The sequence below is a fragment of the Chionomys nivalis genome, chromosome 18 (genome assembly GCF_950005125.1).
Source record: "Chionomys nivalis chromosome 18, mChiNiv1.1, whole genome shotgun sequence".
Lineage (NCBI taxonomy): Eukaryota > Metazoa > Chordata > Mammalia > Rodentia > Cricetidae > Chionomys > Chionomys nivalis.
This window is the reverse complement of record NC_080103.1, coordinates 63702714-63720115: the sequence shown is the minus strand read 5'-3', so window position 1 is coordinate 63720115 and position 17402 is coordinate 63702714. Positions and strand designations below refer to the sequence as shown.

Below are 17402 nucleotides of genomic sequence, written 5' to 3'. Positions count from 1 at the left end.
CCTGGAGTGTGCTTTGAAGTTCCAAAGGTCCAAGTCAGACCCGTGGCTTTCTCTCTTCCTACTGCCTGTGGGTCCAGATGTAGAACTCTTGACTCCTTCTCCAGCACCGTGTCAACCTGTATGCTGCATGCTTTCTTCCATGCTGATAATGAACTAAACCTCTGAAGCTATAAGCCAACCCCCATTAAATGTTTTCCATTGTAAGAGTTGCCATGGTCATGCTGTCTCTTCACGGTTGAGAGGGAAGCTGTGTTTCTGACCTTTCTTGAATGACTTAAATCCCATCCCAATGAGGTACATGGAAAAACACTTAGCACATTGCTTGAGACAAATGTTCATTCACAGAAGATGATTAAGGATCAATCTAAAATTCTAAAGCCATATAAGAGGTTAAGAGTTAAACAGGATCCTTTTTTTCTAAACAAGTTGGCACATGCCATCTGTCAAGAGATGGGTCATTACTCCAGCTCCTGTTCAGTCCAATGTAACAGAGACAAGTTCAGAAACTAGCTCCTCTTCTTGGCACTGATCAGACCATAAAATTTCAGCAAAAAGAAAATTTCACTTTTAGCACAAAATAAGATATAAAAAATACTAGCACATAATCTTACTGTGTTTTGCATGGCTGTTATAACAGCTTAATATTTGTTAGATTAACAGAAATTGGTTTTTTCTCCATTCTGGAGGCTGGAAATCCAAGCCCATGACTAACAAGTATGATGTCTCCTGAGATCTCTTCTTGGCCTATGGGTGCCTCTTTCTCCCTGTGGCCTCACTCAGTCTCTTTTTGAAAACATGACTGGGGTACTGCCTCAGGTGAAAATTTTCTCTTCTCATAAATACACCCATCAATTACATTAGGGATTACCCAATCAGTTTGGTGTTAATCACTTTATTAAAAGTCCTACCTCCCAAAGCAATTACATTCTGCAGCATCAGCACTTAGACTCCCACTGATAGAACACAGTACATCTCAGAATAACCTATTTTGAGGTCCATTTATGGATTTCTGTAGTTGGGCATCAACTTTAATGCAAAATCCACAGTAACATGAGATGCTTTGTCTTTTTATGCTTTATCAATAGGTAATAATTTTATGATTGAAAACCTGCTTATTATCTTAACAAATTCAGACAACAAATTAAGTAGAAGTTCTAATAAAATCTTCATCTTGGTGGTGTGAAATATCCCAAGTTAGATACATGCTTTCCACTGGATATAAAATATCTTGTAGGGCATCTGTTTGTCTAACTCTATAATTTTCTAAAGCCTACATGCATAATGAAGGCAGAGAAGAGAAAAAGCACCACTTTAGGATTAAAGTTTAAGAAAGATGTCATTCCCCTCCTCCCCAGACAGCTGCTGACTGAAGGCTTTCACAGACTCCTACTGGAATACTACTGCTAAGAGGATGAACAGAGAGAAATTTTTGTAAAGCAAAGCACACTCCAAAAACAGGAAGTGTGTCATTTTTCACTGTTTTCATTGTCTGATTTTCCACTGTAATTGAGCTGAATTTATCAAGGGAACTTGTTTCTTCCCCATGTTTTCGGGTGAATTTTGGCTTTTAGTGCCCATGATTCCTATTACTAGTTCAGTTACTAGTATTTGCTGAGTCATTAGTATTCCTTGGTATAAATTACAGACATCATTTTGGTGCTTCTAGGTAGATTGCTTTCCAATCCCTTGCATTGTGCAGATTGTCTGACAAAGTATTATGTCTTTGGACACACCCACCCCCACATACAGCAGGGATTTTATTTATCAAATGTTCACTCATCCCCTGCCCTTAGAAAGCCTGTTATATACCATTATGCTTTGGGGGACATAAACTCCTTTTATATATACCTGATCTCACTTATAATGGCAATCAGAATACCATTTTTACTAGTAGTTTCTATCCAAATTATACAAGTTATCATTCCCTGAATGTCTGGGTTTGGCTGGTACATTGTTTTTAACCCTATGACGGGGAAGGTTTGGGAGGAGTTGCTCACCTTGTCACAACCTGGGAAGTGTGTGCAGAATATGCAGAATAGAGGAGAGTACAGGGTCAGGCAAACCATTCTTGAATGAGCTGTCTGTGACCTGCTTCTTCCAACGAAATTTATTTCTTACCATTTTCTCCCCTTGCCAATAATGCCAGAAAAATACAGATCTGTTAGGGTATGAAGCTGTCGATGAGGTCAAAGTCCTCCTGATCCAATGACCACCTTCTGCAGGCGCCACATTTAAACAATACAGCAACGGGTACCAAACTTCCAACATGTGAGTTCTAAAGCAATGTTTCAGATACAGCCCTAAAACCACCATTTTATGAGAAAGGACATGTTAATTCCAAAAAGAAGCCTAAATTAAAGCTTCAAAACATTGCTAATTTTTTTTCATTTCTTAAGGGAAGACACACAGTCCAAAATTTAAGTCACTGACCTAAAGAAAAGAAGAGGTAAAGAGAAGCAACAATGCCTAGAATGCTAGATGCAGACCCTTTCATAGGCTAATGTGTCCCGCCTCACCATGCTAATAATTTGTTAACACTCAAAAGAATGGTTGCAGAAACTAGCAAAAGTGAAAGTGGATATTTTAATAGATAAATGGAAGATAGCATTTTAAAATATTTTTATGAAGTCTTCCATTTGTTGTTTGTTTCCTAGCAACACCCACACAGTTTATTTAATAAAACCTGTAGTTCAAACATTCCTCTAAATGTAAAATAGACTTTCTTCAAACTTTTCTTTATTACAATAACACTTTCCAGGCCAGAAACTGATTAAACGTTTAATCAGTTAAACGTTAAATGCCCATCATCTTCACTATGCCATAGACAAGTAACAGCAATCCCAGAGGAAAGAAAAACGGAAACAGATGTGCTTCTGTCTCAACACAGTAAGTCACAGCAACAGATGAGAAGGAAGAAGAAGAATAGACAGAGCGGAAAGAAAGGAATAGAAAAAAATGTACAGCGACAAAACCATGCAGCTCCATAAGGTGAAAAGACCGACCCATGGCTGATTATAAACCTCAGACTGGGTCATTGCAGTATGTGTGTTCACCCATGTTTGCATGATACTGATTACTGACCTTGAATCACACTAAACCAACTTCTCACTAGCACTTCTGTGTTACTGTGTTACGGATAGTAGAGAATATTCTGGAATTTACCCAGATTAATCTGAATGGCTAAAGGCATGATAATTTTAAAAGAAATGACAAATCCTTAAGTTCCAATTATTTAAGACAGTTCATTTGTCAGGCCAAAGTACTGTTTGTGAAGAGATGATATTTTTCACAGAACTACCAATGCTCCACGACTTTCTCTCTATGTAGATTTACTCCAGAATAAGCTACACATACATGGAAAATTAGAAGGTAGTTTACACTGTCTAGTTAAAAAAATCCCCCTCGCTGGAGTATAGTATATCTAAATCACCCAAGGTCATACATCCGATTTCCTGAGGTATCTTCTACATACAAAATATTATAAAGAGTAATACTGAGCGCGTTAGTGTGTTAATTATAGAATGTCATTGACATGCCAAGGAACCCACAAAATGTTGCCAAGATAAAGGTAGAGAAAGTATAACAAGTGAAAAAAAATTGACAGAAAGAGACCGAGGAAGGACTCAGATTTTCTTATATTTAAATTTTTGACAAAAATAGTTCTGCAAAATTAGCCAAGTTTTTTCACACCATCTTTCAGGCCTTTGTTTTAAATTAGAATTTTCACAAGAGTCACAGACATAATTATATATTTGCTTGTTGATAGTTTGTTTCTGTCAGCTGAAATGAGTCCTTTTGGTAAGCTAATATTGAAAATGAAGGGAACCTGTTGGTTACAACCCATACATTCTTTCATTAATTCTTTCAAATGCACCTGGTGGTAGCTAGTTTTCAATTCACCATTTTTCTATGAATACTGGAGGCTTTAAATGGCTCTTACTTTAGCCAAAAGTAATAATGAATAATTTTGATGATATTGTTCTGATATAACAAAAAAAAAAAAACGTCAGGGCTAAGAGAGGTCTTAAAGCTAGAAACTTAGGCACTGATGAAATGGAAATCCTATCTTCTGTCTTCCTACCTCAACTTTCTCAGGTAGCTTATCCATGTGTCTTGTCTAAAGCTCCGAGATCTCATATTTCAGACACAAAAGTGGCATTTAAATAATTTTTATTATCTTGATTTGATCGCTTCCAAATATCTGTCATTAAGATAACAGAATTTGTTTTTAAAGAGTGATGTTTATTACTGTCAGCATGAACCTCTGCAAGTACATGGAGGCTGACACGTAATCATGTGATATAGTTTAAATACTTTCAAATGAGATGCTGCAATAACTAGAAAAACAAGAAGTAGCCAAGAGTTCCAACAAAGAGAAATCTCTAGCAGAACCTCAATAACCATAAAGATGAGTGCCCAAGGAAAAAAATAACTAGCTTCTTTATAAAATCCCGAAATACACTGAGAGACCAGCAACCACAAGAAGTCAACCAGAGTGCAGAATGGAGAGTCAGAAGACTTACAGTAATGACAGTTTAGATACCTGAATCTTCTAAAGTGAGTGTCTCAAGAAACATGGATAGAAATGTGAACATGGGACAGTCTATAAAAATAGCCAGATGAATCTGTCAGAACAGGGGAAGAGGAGGCTGAGCAACAATTCAGGATGATGCTTTTATGAGGTTACCAAGAACAGAAAGATGCTTCCTCTGTGTCTAAGGGAGGAGAGCAGAGGTCAGGAAAGATAAAAGCAACCGCCATTGAAGCTGTAACCAGGAAGCCACAATGCCAGAAACAGCACATTCAATGGGCTATAGGGTGCAACTGTCCATCAATAATTCCTCATCTCACAAAGGTATTTTAAGAGGTACAAAATCCAAACATTTTCAGATCAACAATATCTGCGCTCATTGCACCAGTATAAAAAAATATCTTAAGCAGAGGTAGAAGCACTCATGCCTATGATATGACAAAATAAGTTTCCATGTTCAGGGTGCAGGCATGTTTGCTTTGGGACGGGGCCTTCTTCATTGTGACAGTCTTCTCACTGACCATGTGTGGAAGAGAGAGATCTCTGTCTGTTCTTTCTCTCCACCTTAGGAGAACAATGATTTCATTATGAATATCTCACCCTTATAACATTCTCTAAATCTACTTCTATTTCTAATTGCTTCTAAATACCTTTATATTGGGGGTAAGACACAAACATTCAGTCCTGATATTGTCTTTTTGAACTGTGTATGAACCTTGTCCACATAGTTGTGTGTGTGTGCGCGTGTGCATGTGCTTGATTGATAAACAAATCAGGTGGATGCCAGAAAACAAAGTCAGTTGTCGTTGCTCAGGTCTACTTTGTTTTCTTTGTTGTTGTTGTTGTTTGTTTGTTTGTTTGTTTGTTTTGAGAGGGGGTTGCTGTCCTAGAACTTGTTGAGTATGCTGGGGTGACTGGCCAGCGAGCCCTGGGGATCCCTCTGTCTGCCTCCCCAGCATTGGGACTGCAAGAGTCTGCCAACACGCCTAACATTTTTTAACTGGTTTTTGAAGATCAAATTCAAGTCCTTGTGTTTATACGGCAATCATCGGCATTACTGAGCTGTTTCTCTAGCTTTACATGATATTTTTTAACGTTTTCAATCAAAATTTCTTTTAAAAGCAAAGCACTCTCCAGTTTACCACGCTCCATGCTCCCTTGCCATCTTATCTTAGATACTCCCAGTGGTGTGGACTACAAAGTTTCTGTTGGTATTTAAACTTGAATTTCATAGTTTCATTATCAATCAAGATTTAGGAATTAAAATACTCTTGGTCTTTCTCCTACAGGATGGAGAGCCTAATACGGGGAAGGCATCCCCCACAATATCAGCGAAGTCCTTATAAGGAGGCTCGTGCAGCACTGCGGAAGAGGCCTGAAGAGGAGTGTAAGTATGTCTGACCATAATAAAGAAGTTCTAGGTAGATTTCTGGTGAATGGCACAAAACAAGAAATTAGAGAAGTATTCAATAAACATATATGAAATTGACCTGAATTTTTAATTATAACAAATACAAGTAAATACTTTAAACCCTATTTTTCCATGAGTATTCTTCTGGTACTTTAGAGACTTCATGTGGCATTCGGATTTTGTGTGAAATGAGAACAGAAAAGTCCACACAGTACTCTAACTCTTTCGAGATTTAGAGATACAACATACATACTAATGTTCTGAGGAGCGTAAGGTAAAGAAAATTGTGAAATGTGCTTAAAATCAACATTTTGCAATTTCCTTTGGACTACAGCTCTCTTTGAATATTTTTTTTCTTTCTTAAAATGCCACACTCTTTGAAAAACACAGGCAACTGGAGAAATAAACGCCTAAGGGTAAATGTATATCCATTTGTCAAACTGAAATTTTTAATTTAATAGAATTTAGTAAAACGTTTTGAAAGATGGATGGCACTGTAAAAATACTTTAATCCAATCTCAAACTATTTCATATTAGAATGTGTAGTTGTCTGTAGATATTTTCTTTAAATATTTATATCCCATAGCATATAACAGATTTTTGGAGACTTTTGACATGATATTCATATTTGAAGTTTGTAAGATGACTCACGAAACTAACTTTCCTTGTGGTATTTGTATACAGTTATTTTTGGCATACTAAATTGTGCTCCATTATGACATTCATCTAAATTCTGTACAATTTTAAGAACTTACATTTTGTAACTGTGAAGTTTCTGCTGAACTCAACAGACATAGATAACATAGGAGATTATTAACCTTATATTTGCAGTTTAAATTAGTTTGAAGTGTGGCTAAAAATCAAACACACTCCCTGCATTGAATCATTCTCACTGTGTGCTGTATAGTGAAGTCAGTATATACCTGTTGGCAGTAACTTCTATGTCATTCACCAGACGGTTGAATTTACGTCCTATAGCCTTATAAATAATATCCAATAAAAACTAAAATGTGAATGTGAAGATGATGTTCAACAATAAGCACTTATGAAGAGCCTTGCTATTAAGTACTACCTCTTTTACTGAATTCATAGGAAATGCTGGACTTTCTCCTCTTCTGATTCAATACCTCCTCTTCGTTTCCTGTATAAGTCTATAGATTTTATTTAAAAACTTAGAAGTAAGAGAAGTAAGATATGTGGATACATTGGTAAATTGTTTCCAGAGAATTGCTGTTTAGTATAAATAGTGATTTTTATGAGTGAATTATATAGGCCAGTAGTTACTCAGCTGCAGTTTACTATAGTATCCATTCTGATGCCTATTGCCATAAGTAAGACATTATGGAAACATAGGCATCACGTAGCGATTAGATGCTCTGCAGAGCTACCTTTAGCATCACAGAAATACTCAAGTAGCCACAACTCAGGCTAAATGTTCCACAGAACAAAGCCAGGGTCTTTTGTCTGTTTCTTTATCCGAAAATTTTTATTTATATATTTTATTTTTGCTCTTTGAGATAAAGTTTCACTAGGTGTCCTAGACTGGCTTCCCACCGATGGCATCACACAACGCTTAGGAAAGATACTTTAATAGTGGTTCGTAAATTGTGGTATCTAAGTCGGCAGCAGATAAATCATCTGAGAACTCACCAGATGAGCAGAGTCAAAGGCTTATGCCAAAACTTGCTTAACAAATATCTCTTAAGACTAGAGTAGTGGTCTGCAGTTTAAAAAGCAATATTAGGGACTGCGATGCAAGGTTAAGCATGAAATCATCAGCTAAGCAAGTGATTGATGGCAGACAAGAGTAAGTCACCAACTTCACAAGACTAATGATGATAGATATACTATCTCATACTTAAAGCTTATTTCTTTCTGGTATAAACTATACGTATTAAGATACTTCATTTATAGTTAAGAGTTTTATTGCTGTAATTGCAGCAAGTCTTCACAAAAAGACTTCCACATACATACAGATACACATATAATCTTCCCCAGAAGTGTAGATTGCCCCTTATAAATGCAATGAGGATTTTTCCTTGTGCTCTGATAGGGGAACATCATCTCCTGGTAAAAAGACACCATCTTTTAATAGCAGAGACAACATTGTGATACTTATTTAATTGAAGGCACATGAAAAGGTCTATTCTGAAGCACAACACATGTTAGCAATAACCCGCTGAACACTGTGTTGTTTTCATGAACGACTCAGTTTATATACTTCTAAAGTTCAGGTGATGGTGGGTCATGCCTTCATCCCTCACGGGACTATTGTGAGATGAAGATTTATATGAAGCGTGTTGCACAGAACCTGGGACACAAAGTTTTATTCAGCCTTTTGATTTCTTCCCCTTCCTCTTCGTCTCTTTCAGCTTTCCAATGTTACTGTTGTATGTCAAATAAATCTTTTGTTTGAGGATTGTAGAATACACTTTATATCAAAATTTCATTATATTCAAAAATCCATGAGATTATTGCTTCAATCCCCAGTACTGCCAAAACCTGAGATTTTTGTGTTACTCCTTTTTATGGCTGAAATATAATAAATAATAATAATGTTGATACAGTAGAATCTCCACACAGATGGCAACAAGCTGACCTTACAACTTCTAGATTATAATTCATTTTATCTGTCATCGCATCTAACACATGGTGTAGTTATGTCCTCCTGATTCCACAGGTTCAGCCTAGGCACGGTTCCACATCCTCTGCTCAGTTCCCAGGGAAACCCGCCACCCCAGAAATACAGCACCACAGAAATCTCAGTAGCATCATCTACCTGTCAAAAAAAAAAACAAAGAGGAATGTGGAGTTTTGTTCAGATGACAGGATCTCTTTGTGAAGGGAGGTTTTGATAAATGGCACATTTCACACGGCTATCTTTGATAACCTATAATCTTTTATAGTGTTTTCAACACTGAGATCAACATTAGGTCACCAAACACTGCTCTTAGCTGGTTATTAAATATTAATTTCATCTAGCTGTGCTATAGCTAGCAAGGCTGAGCAAATATCCAGAAAAAAAAATGAGTTGATTCTTGTACAAACAGACTTTTATACATGCCCAAGTTATTCCTCATTAAAAAAAAAAGTCAAATAAAAATCTGTCCTCAAAATCATATCCCTGATCAGCTAAAAACACATGTTTATGTTCTGTTCCAAAAATCTCTTTAAAGAGCCTTCTGTGGCAGCCCCATTTGCTTGCTTCATGCCTTCTCCTTTAAAAAAGCTTGATGCAACTTCCAGCCTGTTTCTCGCCTAGGTCAGCTTCCATTCAGATCACCAATGACCTCTTCATTCTTTTATAAGACTTTTCTATTTCCACGTTACCAGTCATAATAAATTCACTGGCTAAAATTTTGTTTATTGTCTCTCAATTATGAGTTAAGCATTCAGTCCTAGGTTCTCTGCTTATGTCTTACCAGAAGCTCAGCTTGGGAAGGATCCATTTTTGAGTGCTTTCAAGCTACTGGTATATTTTATTTCTTATAGATTTGAAGAACAACTACCACCTCTTTTTGCTGGCTGCCATCTGGGGACACCTTTGAGGCTCCAGATGCCTTCCAGTTTAGCTGCCTGGACACTCTAAATATGGATGCTTATTCTCCCTTTCACAGTCAGAATCTTGCTCCTGTTTAAATATTTTCACTTGAGTAAACCAGAACTACCCAAGATAATAACAAATTTTTATTAATTCAAAATATTTTTCTGGAGACATAGTGCCAATCTTTGCCATAGTATCTTTGTCTCTTGGCTAGAGGAAGGTCACAGTTCTCTGGGTTCTTAGGAGTGCTTTCTATAAGAATCCAACATCAGAAGGTACAATAATATTCACAACACACTCGTAGAGTTCTACTTGCCATTTGCTAAACTCATCAAGCATTTTTAAGTGCTTTCTGAAAAAATAAATAATCTGAATGTTTACATTCTTCCAAAATCCATTTGTTAAAATCTGATTACTGACAAATGACAGTAGTGGCATGCTTTGAGAGAGTTAAATGGCTAAGAGAGGATTCATTGTAAATGCGATTGAGTACCTCATAAAAAGGAACCACCGAGAGGCTTCTTCATCCTTCCTATGCTGTGATCACATGTGGAGAAGGAGCCACCACGAACCACAAAATGGCTCTCACCAAGGTCCCAAATCAGCTGCTCCTTGATCTTGAAACTGTGAGAAAGGAATTCTGTTGATGAGTCTCCTAGCTTGCCACAGCTTGTTTCAGCAGGAACAGATTAACACAGATGCTTTAGTGGTCATGACCCTTTTAACACTATACTCCTTTAATTTTCTTCCAGTGTCTCATGTTACCCTCTTGTACACCCAACTGTCTCTTTACAGCCATCAATACTACTTTCTGGAAACAGTGTGAAGTTGTCTTTGTTCCAAATACACTGCCATCTACTACCAATACAGCCCACCTCATCCCAGTGTCAGTAGCTCCATAATCAGAAGACTCATGGTTGGTACCTCCAACCCTGACCTCTCTCCACTGATCCAGATGATGACTTAACACATCTTAGCTGGTTCAATCACATAAAATCCACAAATGCAAACCTGGATAACCCATACCCCCTTCAAAGCCTGAACTTTTTCCAATATTTTTGTTTTACTTTTAAATGATGATAAAAAAATAATTTAATCTAAGGGTCATTTCTCATTCCCTCCCACCCATTTTGCAATCTATTTTGATTTCAAAGTCTCTCAATGTCACTTTGTAAGTACAATTTAAATCTTTCCACAAATAAACTTTGCAAAGATTGCAAGGTTCTAAAGAATACTCCCTTAAATGATCTCCCTAAATACAGTTCAGAAAGTCTTTCATCTTAACATTACCCTAAGGTTTTACCCAACAAAGACGAAGGCCTTCCTGTAGGTTATAAGACCTCACAGAGTCCTACCTCTGCTCACTCCTTCAACATCATCGTGCACTTACCTCCTCCTCTCTCAGTTCCAACAACACTAGCATGCTTTTAATCTTTGAACATATTTAGTAACACAAACATAAAGTATAATGTTGTAGAATATTATTCTAAGACATGGTACATTTGTTTATGATTTAGAACATTTGTTTTGATGATGCTAAGGTGTGTTGCATTCTTTTATATTGCATTTCTTTAGCTCTGTGAAGCTGCATTACTTGGCCTTTCTAAAATACCTGATTGGTCTAATAAAGAGCTGAATGGCCAACAGCAAGGCAGGAGAGGGATAGGTGGGGTTGACAGAGAGATTAAATAGGACAAATCTGGGCAGAAACGATCTAAAAGCAAGAGAAGGGGGAAGACGGTGGGGCAAGCCACCCAGCTACATATCAAGCCAGAGTAAGAAGTAAAGAAAGGTATACTGAAATAGAGAAAGGTAAAAAAAGTCCAGATGCAAAAGATAGATGGAATAATTTAAGAAAACCTGGCAAGAAACAAGCCAAGCTAAGGCAGGGCATTCATAAGTAAGGATGAAACTCCATGTGTGATTTCTTTGGGAGCTAGGTAGTGGGTTTCCCAAAGAGAGGGAAAAAACAAAACTGGTCTCCAGTGTGTATTTTTTATATCTTGGTTAACAATTAAATGATCAAGCTGTGTGGGACTCTTCCTGGGCCTCTGCTGTGTTCCATTCGTTTGCATAACCATGCTGTCTCTGTCAGTGTGGCTCTTTAGCATAAATTGAAGTTGGGCATTTGGCATGTACATACAATTTTATTTTATACCTTTATAAAAGAAAATAATCATTTTTCAATTTATATACGAATCCCAGTTCCCACTCCTTCCCCTCCCCCAATTCCTTCCACTTCCCTGTCCTCTCCCCCACCACTCCCCATCCACTCCTCAATGAGGGTAAGACACATTGCGTTGAGGAAGGACCAAGGCTCTCCCTACTATGTCTAGGCTGAGCAAGGGATCCACCTCTAGCAATGTTCTTTTTGCTTAGGATTGCTTTGACTATCTGTAGTCTTTTGTGTTTCCAAATAAATTTTAGGATTGTGTTTTCTACTTCTGTGAACAATGGTCACTAGAATTTTGATGAGGATTGTATTGACTCTGTATATTAGTTTTGATAATATAGCCATTTCTGATGATTCAAAAGGATGAAAGGTGTTTCCAACATGTGTCTTCCTCGAGCTATTATTGTTTTTATCATCATCATCATCATTATTACTATTATTATTACCATATCTTAAAATTTTCATCTCCTTGGGCAGTTGCATTCCTAAGTAGCTTTTGAAGCCATTATGAATGAGATAATTTTCCTAATTCTTTCTGAGCAAGTTTGTTGTTGGCTTCTTTCTTACAACTTTACTAAAAGTGTTTAGCATATCCAAAAGTATTCTGGTAAAGTCTATAGTTCTTTTAAATACAGAATCATATCATTTGCAAATCAGGACAGTTTGACTTCTTCCTGTCCTGTTTGTATACGTTTTATATCTGTCTCTTATTGCTTTAGTTAATATTGCTTTAGTTAAGATGTAGTACGTTAAATAATCCAATAAAAAATGGAGTACAGACCTAAACAGAGAACTCCCAACAAAGGAGTCTAAAATGGCTGAAAGACACTTAAGGAAATGTTTGACATCCTTAGTCATCAGAGAAATGCAAATCAAAACAACTCTGAGATTCCATATTATACCTGTAAGAATGGCCAAAATCAAAAACACTGATGACAACTGATGCTGGAGAGGTTGTGGGGAAAAGGGAACACTCCTGAATTGCTGGTGGGAATGCAAGCTGGTATAGCTCCTTTGGATGTCACTGTGGTGATTTCTCAGAAAATTAGGAAACAACCTTACTCAAGACCCAGTAATACCACTTTTGGTTATATATCCAAAGGATGCTCAATCGTGCCACAGGGACATATGCTCAGTTATGTTCATAGTAGCATTGTTTGTCATAGCCAGAACCTAGAAACAACCTAAATGCCCCTAGCCCAAAAAAATGGATAAAGAAAATGTGGTACATTTACACAATGGGGTACTACACAGCAGAAAAAAATAATGATTTCTTGAATTTTTCAGGAAAATGGATGGAGCTAGAAAACATCATTTTGAGTGAGGTAACCCAGACACAGAAGGACAATTATAAATGTACTCATTCATAAGTGGTTTTTAAACATAAAGCAAAGAAAACCAGCCCACAAATCACAATCCCAGATAACTTAGACAACAATGAGGACACTAAGAGAGTCATACATAGATCTAATCTACATGGGAAGTAAAAAAAGACAAGATCTCCTGAGTAAATTGGGAGCATGGGGTCCTTGTGAGAGTGTTGAAGGGGAGGGGAGAGGCAGGGACAGGAGCAGAGAAAAATGTAGAGCTCAATAAAAACCAATAAAAAACAGATTTAATATGTTATATTAAATCGTAGTAGAGAGAATAGATGTCCTTATCTTATTCTAGAGTTTAAAGAGAATATTTGAAAAAAAGAAAATATTTGGATAATTTTACCCATCTAGTATGTTGATGGCAAGAAGTTTGTTATACTTTATTTACTACGTTGAGATGCACAACATTTATTATAAATTTCTTCAGAACATTTATTATGAAGGTGCTCTGAATTTGTCAAATGTCAATTCTGCATTTCTAATAAGAAATCATGTGATTTTGAGGCTTAAATTTATTTGGCATATTATAATTTTTAATTTATGCATATTAAACCAACAATGCATTTCTCAGATAAAACTACCTTGATTATGATATGTGGTCTTTTTAAATGGTTTTTAAATTCAATTTACAAGTATCTTGTTGAAAAATTTTGTTCCGATATACACCAGTGACATTGTCTTAAAGGTATTTTGTTTTGTCTTGTTATCCGGTTTTGACATCAAGATTAACATTGACTCTGTAGAATTACTTTGGTACTGTTTCTTTCCTTTCTCTTTCATGTAATACTTTGAGAAGTTTTGTAGGTTCTCATCCTTAAACTGAGTAAAATTCAGCAATAGATCAATGCAGTATTGGGCTTATCTTTTAAGTACTGCTTCAATCTCCTGGATTATTATGAGTCTGTCTATGTTACTTATAACTTTAAATTTAATTTGACTTTAACTTCTTATGTTGTATGCATTTTTAAATTGCAAAAAAATAAAACTTGAAAAACTGAAAACATAGGGAAAACATTTCAAGATGCAGGAACAAGCAAGAACTTTTTTAACAGGACTGAAGTTGCACAAGGAATAACCTGAATTGACAAATAGGAATGAATGAAATTAAAATATTCTTGCACAACAAAGAAAACTATCAGCAAAATGAACAGGCATCCTACACAATGAGCCAAGTGTTTTGTGAGCCATACTTCATATCATAGTTAATTTCTAGAATATAGAAGAACTATAAAAGTTATCACACACACAAACAACTGTCAATCAGTCATTGGGTCAATGAGCTGAGTATTATGGTTAAGAAAACTATAATTACCTTACCAAACAAAATACTTATATCATGCAATTCTTTCAAATATCAAAATGTCTTAACATTAGCCCTTTTCATAGTGTTATAGCATGTAATTTTGTTACTGTCTTCTTATGATCCACCTGAAGTAAAAGGACCTGGTCCTATGCTTGTGATGGCTTTACAAACTCCTGGCATAGTCAAGTGTAACCCCAGAGTTCTGGCTGTGTATTTTCCACCATACCAAGGTTTTACATGCCATGTTGCTTTAATTGTTCTTGTATTTCTTTTTCCTCCTACCACTCCACTACAGGGAATGGAGCCTAGAGTCTCAGACATGATAAGCAAGTATACCAACACTGAGTTACATCCCACCACCTCTTCTGTTTTTCCATTAAAAAAAAAAGAGAGAGATAAGATCTTGTTAAGTTGCTTAGGTTGGTCTTGAACTCATTCTTTAGTTCAAGTCAGTCCTGAACTTTTCAACTGCATCATCTTTTGTAAGTTGTTTTCCATTTTACTTTTCTCTTTCAGAGATCGGGAGCTGCAACAATTGCCCTTGATAAGAAGTATAGATTAAAGATGTCAGTGAATCAACAATTTAAACATCAATACAATTTAGTACTCTATGATAAATAGAGGAAAATCAGTGCACAATAGAAATACAATATGGGCTCTTCTGGTGAAAAAAACTAGGAAGTTTGAAATCTCAGCACAAGGTAGATAAAAGCTGGGTAGTGAATCCTGGGCTAGCCTGAGCTACACAGTCAGCCCCTATCTGAAAAGCAAAACAACAGAAAAGTGACTCTGGAGCTCTGGTCCTCTAGTCAGCTTCATCTCAGCTGTGCTAGGTGAAAGAGTTCTTATTGTCATAGCGTCCTTATTTCTGTGTGATGCCTACATCTGTTCAGCAGTTCAGCTTTGCATTCGTATGAGGGAACGAGGCCTCCCCAGTCTCATACAAGGTTCCTTTCTCGGATGACTATCATATACATCAATGAATTAGAAAGCTGGAACTGTACTCAGTTGAATTTTCTATGTGCACATACATAATCAACATATTCCACTGACTACTTACTTTATCACAATACAAAGTAAGATTAAAAGGTGGTTAGATAAAGTTGGAAATAACAGCTTGAATATTCTTACACTTTGAAAATTAGTAAGACCTACTATAAACCTAGTACTACCCTGGAGTATTTCAGATGCATTTTGATAGTTTTATCACTCACAGCAGGACAATAATTAAAAAATTACCAGCAAAGAACATACTTAAAAAAACACTGTATCCTTGCTTTGATACAGCTACCTTGTTACTTCTGCAGCATCGCTCCTGAGATGACGTAGTAGACAAAGTTTAGAAAACATCCGTCATTATTTATCTTTCTCTCACCTGTGACCTAGCAGCTCACTTATTTGTGTTGAACTTGAACCTTCACCAGACATACCCGGTAGTGCAATTTGTTCAGTCACATAGCACTTCACTATGAGTGTGTTTCAACCTCTGGCATCCATGACATAGAGGAACCAAAGAACAGGGGATCTTTGACAAGAAAGAACAGGTAAAATCCAGAAAACTGGTGTCCATGTGGTACTTACTGACAAGCATATTCTCCTTTTACCTGCATGTCTTCTAGACCCCCTCAGCTATAAGCAGCTTACAGATAAAACAGATAAATTTTATGTATCATTTTATCTCTAGTATTATCTCATAACATTTGACATATAATCACCTCCTTAAACAGTGAGTAGTCATGACTGCAGTAGGTACAGTCAAAAGGATAGATGGAATTCTATGACATCCAACAGACTACTTGTATATTCCAGTAGCAATCTTGGCAAAGTGCCATGCAGTTAAAGATCAGCTGTCATTCCTATGATTTACAAAAAGAAGATTGGAAAACATGCTTGTGATTTTTGACAATGGAGTTCTTTGCAGCAAATAATTATGTAATGTTTCTTTATCAAATCAACTCCATGTAAAGAAATGGAGGAGTGAATACTGATGCAGGGACTTCTCCAATCTTACCAACCAAACAAACTGCTCCCCTTTCTAACTATAATCAGAAGTGAGATTTTAAAATGTCATATAAGGAGTTGGAAAGATGGCAGCTCTTAAGTGACTTGGTGCTTTTCCAAAGGACCCATATTTAATTCCAGCACCAACATTGGGTAGCTCACACCCACCTGCCACTCTAGCTACAGGTCATCTGACACACTTCTCTGGGTTCCATGGAGACACACACATACAGCATACATTTACACACACACGCGCGTGCGCACGTGCACATGTAAATATAAATTTTGGTTTTTTTTCCAAGAAAGGGTTTCTCTGTGTGACTTTGGAACCTTTCCTGTAACTAGTTTCTTGTAGATAAGGCTAACCTCTAACTCACAGAGATCTGCCTGCTTCTACCTCCCAAGTGCTAGGATTAAGGGCTTGTGCCACCACTGCACAGCAACATAAATTTAATTTCTAAAACTTTAATTTATCATATAAGTATGTAACAGTCTGATAATCAGATTATCATAAATATGGCAAATAGCACAGATAATTGTTATTTAAGATTACCATTATTAAAAGCTCTAGCCTTTATATAACTGGTGTCTTGGCTCTAAGACTATCGGGAAGCTGCACACCTTAACAGAAGCAAGTGGAAGAACAAAACTGCTCATTTCATGGCTAGGATATGAAAAAGAAAAGTGGCAACAGACGGAGTCTTATAATCTTTATTGACAACCCAGTCATCCCAAACCAACCATTTACCCAAGTTTTCCCACCCTACCCCTCCAGTAGTACCTCTCTACAAAGTCTCTACTTCATGAGCTTTCAGGTCTCTTAAGATGCAGCAACATAATGTTAGCAGGCTAGATAAGCACAGAGAAGACTCTATGTCTAAGGTTCTCCATAATTTTTATCTCCCAATCTAGTCAGTGTAATCATTAAACCTTTCACAAGCTAAAGAAGTATTCCATTGCTCTGTAGACATCAGACCCTTCTTTTTATTAAGTCATTCTAGGGTCAGAAAAGAAATGCACAATAAATTTTACTTCAAGAGAACTCTGAAGCAAAGTCTGGACA

The 17402-nt window shown here is 36.7% G+C and overlaps 1 protein-coding gene across 9 annotated transcripts in view; it reads left to right on the top strand.

The window, feature by feature from the left end:
* Nucleotides 1–17402, top strand: part of Lrrc7 (leucine rich repeat containing 7) — a 401293-nt gene that overhangs the window by 74093 nt on the left and 309798 nt on the right. For 8 of the 9 annotated variants that reach the window (XM_057793710.1, XM_057793709.1, XM_057793712.1 and 5 more), the window contains exon 2: nucleotides 5821–5918. In XM_057793710.1, the coding sequence (XP_057649693.1) occupies nucleotides 5821–5918 (98 nt within the window). Of the gene's footprint in view, nucleotides 1–5820; nucleotides 5923–17402 lie in introns of those variants that run through there. The other variant, XM_057793707.1, reaches the window with a different exon arrangement.